General features: G+C 33.2%; 1 protein-coding gene across 1 annotated transcript; it reads right to left on the bottom strand.

Moving 5' to 3' along the window:
* Positions 1-1,619: 1,619 nt before the first annotated feature.
* Positions 1,620-5,216, bottom strand: LOC126774844 (dynein regulatory complex protein 9-like). Its single transcript, XM_050496483.1, has 7 exons — positions 5,156-5,216; positions 4,845-4,902; positions 4,465-4,611; positions 4,253-4,358; positions 3,713-3,883; positions 2,817-2,948; positions 1,620-1,823 (listed from the first exon to the last, which is right to left on the bottom strand). Exons 1-7 carry the CDS (start codon positions 5,214-5,216, stop codon positions 1,620-1,622), a joined length of 879 nt encoding a protein of 292 aa, XP_050352440.1.
* Between the last annotated feature and the right edge of the window lie 1,018 nt (positions 5,217-6,234).

The raw sequence follows: 6,234 nt of genomic DNA, 5'->3' as shown, positions 1-6,234 counted from the left end.
ACTCTCTGGCAACCATGCTTTTGTTGACAGTTGACATTGACAGTTTGAGTGTTCAAGCTTGAGGCGTTCCGTTTCATAATGGCAGATTCTTAATAATACAAGATAAATTAATATATATAAACTTTTTCTTTTTAAAATTTATTATGTTTAAAAATATTAATAAAATAAGATAAAATTTATATTTATTATAAATTATTATTTTTATATTTATAACCTAATCGCACAAAGGAGCCAAGCAAACGAGCAAACGTAAAAAATAAGGAATGTTTGAACAAAGAAAATGTTTTCTAATTTTTTTTTTAAATAAACAACAGCAAATGCAAGATAATTATGGCATATATTCGCGCTTTCTGTAAATGATTATTTATTTTATAATTTGATTGGACAAAATAACAATTATAAAGCGATTGAGACAGAGATAGTTCGTCAATGTATACTAATGTTGCCATAGTAACCGCATTCCCTGTTTTGAGAGATAAATAATTTTCAGGATTTAATTAAAACAAAATGAGGTTACTAAATTTCACTTTTTAATATTTATTATAATTTTTTTTTAATTAAACTATTTTTTTGTTTTCCAAATACACCCAAAACCCGTTGCATTGTTTGTTTTCGTTTTCGTTATCAATAGTACTTCAGAATCTTTATATGGATTAGCATTCTCCTCAGATGTTGAAATCTAAAACACTTAAATAAATTATTAATAAAGAATGGTTGCCACATATATTTCTATGATAACATCTTGACTCGGAATCTAATAATATTATAAATTCATGAAGAATGTTAAATAATGTTGTCGTAAGGAAATTATAAATAGGAAAACAAATAAATTAAAATAACATATTTACATATAACGAAGAACTTTAGCTTATTATTGGACTCGGTATTTATTTGTTTACATTGTCGAGTCGATATTTTTTATCGAAAATCGGGACTTTTTTTAGGTGACGCTGGCAGCACTTACATGATAATTAATTATAGGTCATAAATGATAAAAGCTGGAAATTCCTATTATCTTCAGGATTTTAATGCGATATAAGGTTCCATCATGCTATGGCATAAATAAACATCACTGAGAAACTATATTTAGGGAAAAATAGTCATACTTACGCGTGAAAACACACGCCAGCAATTTTCTTTTTGCTATCGCTTTAATATGAAATAATACGACAATGCACCATTATATAACCTTCGATATAAGGAGTTTCTCGCCCTTTTCACTGGATCAGAATTGTTTTCTAACATAAAAATAAGCGAAAATTCAACAAAAAGCACAATGAACGCACCAACTGTCAAGTTTGTTTCGCTACTTGAGTATCGAAACAAACACCAAAACTGGTTACGCGATAAGGGACAAAAGATTTGATAATTCTATCTCTGTCTAAACCATTTATATCGTAATTTTCGTTTTCTTTCTTGTGTAACTGAGAAGGAAATCATCATTGCGTCTATTAGTTTCTCTGTCTACGTTGTAAACCTAACATTATACTTGTCTATGCATGCAACATTATTTGCAATATTATGCGGAGTAAAGGTTTATTTGACTGAAAATCGAAATATTATTAGCTACTATTTTATTCGAAAAGAATCGAACATTACTATATATAGTTTACAAAATATTACTTCTTTTTATTTTTAGGCATGGTTTTCTTTACGTTACGCAAGTAACGGAAAGTCCCTAAAGCGCGGCGCACCATGACGCCTCGCCACCACGCTTGGATGCGCGTAGCGGCTCGGCGCAAGCGTTCTTCGCGGGCAAGTCTGGCCCCACGCTCTTTTTTGAAAGTCAGCCATGCCCGCATCTCGCCCTCGTGTAATTTGTACTACAAATATATAATCTGTTAATAAACCGACATACAAAAGAGAAGGTTTTTAAATTTGTATTTATCACAGCTTTAATTTTAAATATGTTATTAAAAATTATACATATTCATTACTCTTGTACGCCTATCTGGCACAGACCTTCCTGGCTTCATCATACAGAGGTTCTGGCCTAGTGTCAAATTGACTGCCTCGTAGGTCTAGTGGGTATATTATATAGGTAAGTTCGCAGGTCCCGAAGTTCTGGATTAAAACTCCAGGTCGGGTCAATAAAAAGTTTTGGGTTTTTCTGTCGAAGATTCTCAATACTACTTTGGAGTCTAGAAGATGGTGTGTACACTCCTGTGCCTCGGAAAGCATGTAAAGATGTTGGTCCTGCGCCTGAGTTCTTTTCGGTCGTGTCGGAGGGAATAGAGAGATCGTGTTTGCCCACACACTTGTGCATTATAAACATGTGCTGTGCAGTTGGCTAATCTCTCTTGAGATTGGTCGCCGTCCCCAAAATCGATCAGGAGGACATCATAATCATTTTTAAATTATATGGTTTGTTCATTAAAGTCATCCTAAGGACAATAAATAATGAACTATGACTTATCAAGAATATGTCTTATTCCTAACAAGTAGATCGTACAAATATTACTATATTACTGTTGACATAATTATTTTTATTAATGTTTCAGTATTAAGAATTGACGTTGGTTGTGGTGGTTGTTCTGCTGCAGAGCATGAGGTCCTGGGCCTTTATAGAGACATATTCTGCAGGATATAACATCGCGTTTGTATTGTCTAAGTGAATTTCAAAAATACAGAATTTCATATCTTCTAATATAATAAACTAGTTTCCAACCGCGTGGTAGGGCCACCCCCTATGTCTTTTTTTGTACCTTTGACAACGCGTAATATTTCATGGCGATCAGTAGAGCAGTTAAGACGAGAAAGCTTAACAAATAAACTCACTTTAACATTCATAGAAATAGTCAGGAAGTTAGGATTACCAAAGACTCTAACTCCCCTCGGCGTTTAACAGTGTCTCGTAATTTTTCGCACTGTTCTGCGAGTCGACTTTCTATATCGGCAGTATCGTTAGCGTACCGCGATTTCCAGTATTCCAACAAATCTTCCCTTTCCTAAAAGAAACAAAATCATCAATAATCTGTCAATTTGTATCCTGAAATTACTGAGTGCAATAAATATATACATGTGTTTGTTACACGTATAGACGGTTTTTAGAGGACTTGGACAGAGTGACAACAACCCAACAGCTAAAAGAATTGATGTTGCATTGGAAGAATTTGCCGCTGGATAACATAAACCGAATAATTGTAGGTGCCGACAAGTTTTGAACAACAGAGGAGGCCACACTTTGTACTAAATTACCCCGTTCTTTTTCAATAAATTTATTTTGTTTAGCAATTTAACAAAAAATATTGTCAATTTTTTTTTTAAATAAATTTGTATCAGTAGGATACTACATTTATTATTTAAATTATAAAATACAAACATTATAATGTGAAAAATCATTCTAACATTCAAATTAGTACATGTTGCTTAGACTTTTTTTATGAATGTTTAAAATTTTCAAGATTGAATTAAATGTATTATACACTACTATTATTAGTACTACTATTATATTAGTTTTTGATCATGGGCTTAGTAACCTATGTCATTTTCTGTACTTGTGCTAGGAGTCCCGATAGGATTCCACATACAGGAATAGTAGTCTAGTTGATAATTTTATACAAAATTTTGATCCGTACCGCACAACTAACTCCGCACTTTCACGTCACTGCTTAACCAATTATCATGAAATTCTGCATACAAATTGTCAGGGGTACAATAAAGGACATAGGGTACTTCCTCTGCCCTTCACACGAGGGCGAAGCAATATAACCTTTATCTGTAGAGCAAAAGCTCGTAGCAGCTCATCGTGCACGCAGTCCTCAAATTCGAGCCGTGGCGCTGGTGTGATCTTGGTTTGTGTTTGAAGTTCCAGAGATTCAGCGCGTGCACTCAACCATTTATCCACATAGTCGAATTGAAAACGCGAATTCAGGACGCTGTCCTGAAAATAAAAATGGACAAAATTTATATAATATATATATAATAGAATAATAATAACAACATTGCTTTCCAAAGTTTTTTTCTATTGAATAGGAAGCACGAGCATATGGATCACCTGATAGTAAGTGGTCACCAATGCCCATTGGCATTGTAAGAAATGTTAACCATCGCTTACATCGCCAATGCACCACCAACCTTGGGAACTAAGATGTTATGACCCTTGTGCCTGTAATTACACTGGCTCACTCACCCTTCAAACACAATAATAACAAGTACTGCTTGCATAAAGCTCTACCAACAGTAGAGCTGTTAAGCAATGTTTTATTATTGTCTATTTATTCAGTATTATTGCAATTTATTTTATGTTTACCTTTATACTGTCTCGAAGAAAAGCTATTTTAATGTCACAATTGCGAAGATCAATTGCCCACTGCTGTCTGTTTCTTTGCAATTCCATCGTGATATCCTCTAAAGACCTTGAAACATATTCAAGAAATAGCTCACGAAATATATCTTGTGAATGTTTAAATTTAATTGTATATTTTTAAAAGTAAATACTTATATTTTATAAGTTTTACTAACGTTTTTGTTTTGTCATATTGAGCCCGGAGAGATGTCCCAGAATTAGCGGTAGTTTCTAACATATTCACAACTTGTTTTAGGGTATACCAATCTCCACCTTCAGCTAATTCAACCAGAGTTCTTAAAGAAACTTCCTTTGCAATTTTGCTGAAATAAAAAAAAATAATTCTAGTTAATGAATACCTACCCACTTTGAATGTAATTGTTACAAAGGTAATTTTTTTTAAACACTAAAAAGGAAAGGTAGATATTTCATTCTTAATTAATATTCTATTTAAATTTAATATTATGTTACCACATTTTCTAATAATAGTGTATGTTTGGTCTAGAAAACAGAGGTAGGACTACAGTGCCATCTATACATTACTAGTGAAACTCACCGATCTCTCACGAGCTTGTCATAAAGTTGTTTTTGTCTCTTATTTCGGAACCCGTACCCTGGAAATCGTCGTCGAGTACTTCTTTCTAAAAGTATATTATTTCAAGAGATGGAGCTAGGAGTGAATGAATTTAAAAGAACGTTACATACGTTAAACATAATTTGTCGCGTACCATTAATTATAATTTCTGCTTCTTTTTGTAATAATTAAAAATAATTAATATTTGTAGTGTTGTAAAAGTCTTTTAATTTGATAACATATCAAATATATAATTTACTATATTAAGAAAATATAACATAAGTCTTACTCACCTAAAATCTCCATTTGAAGCAACATGACTTCTAAATTAATGGCGAATAATAATGCGTCCATTATGGCTATTCTGTTGTGAAAAAACTTTTTTTAAATACTAGCTATAATTTTCTTTTTTCCAAGAGCGTGTATTATTTCAAAAATCATGAATTTGATCATGTTTTCTTTATTATAGTATTACTGTTGTCTTACGTATTACTTGTGGTAGAGCTTTGTGCAAGCTCGTCTGGGTACCACCCACTCATCAGATATTCTACCGCAAAACAGCAGTACTTGGTAATGTTGTGTCCCGGTTTGAAGGGTGAGTGAACCAGTGTAATTACAGGCACAAGGGACATACTTACATCCCAAGGTTGGTTGCGCATTGGTGATGTAAGCGATGGTTAACATTTCTTACAATACCAATGTCTATGGGCGTTGGTGACCACATACCATCAGGTGGCCCATATGCTTGTCCGCCTTCCTATTCTATAAAAATAAGTTTATTGTGACGTATAAAAAATTAATACAATTTTTTTAGATACATCACTAAAACTAGTGGCGTATCGCATCATGCATGGCCATACATTTTCAGACAGACATTCTAAATCTAACTTAACTTATATTTGAATGGAGTATAGCATTGATATACACATATACAGACACCGCTCTCGATTCCATGTTTAACAATAATAACTAGTGCTTACGCGCGCTTTCGCTCGTCTCACAATACAAAATTCCCAATACCAATTTTCATTGCTCGTTCTCAAAAAATGAAGGATTTTTACACAAATTATCATACTCTCTATCGCCACTACGGATTATATTCTCAAAAAATCTACTGTGTAAAAGGAACCCGTGCTAGCCATAGTAGTTTGGGCTATGCCTTGATATTTCAGTCATTCAGTCAGTTATTCTTTAATATATATAGATATATATTTATGTATTTGGGTCAATATCACCGACTTTATCAGTCGCGTCACCAACTATTTTATCAATTAGCAACAGACTATATATTCCTGTGCTCTAGTCTAAAAGCTAAGTAGCCTAATGTAACTACAGTCACAATCATTGTTATATCTTAAATGCGTTGATAGGC

Source organism: Nymphalis io, chromosome 2, assembly GCF_905147045.1.
Source record: "Nymphalis io chromosome 2, ilAglIoxx1.1, whole genome shotgun sequence".
NCBI lineage: Eukaryota > Metazoa > Arthropoda > Insecta > Lepidoptera > Nymphalidae > Nymphalis > Nymphalis io.
The sequence above is the reverse complement of the archived record's forward strand: the minus strand, read 5'-3'. Positions and strand labels throughout refer to the sequence as shown.

Coding starts and splice junctions, on each gene's coding strand:
- LOC126774844 (XM_050496483.1), bottom strand. CDS start 5,216: ATGGACGCATTATTATTCGCCATTAATTTAGAAGTCATGTTGCTTCAA. Junction 4,903..5,155: donor GCTTCAAATGGAGATTTTAG/GTGAGTAAGACT, acceptor GACGATTTCCAG/GGTACGGGTTCCGAAATAAG. Junction 4,359..4,464: donor CAATATGACAAAACAAAAAC/GTTAGTAAAACT, acceptor ATATGTTTCAAG/GTCTTTAGAGGATATCACGA.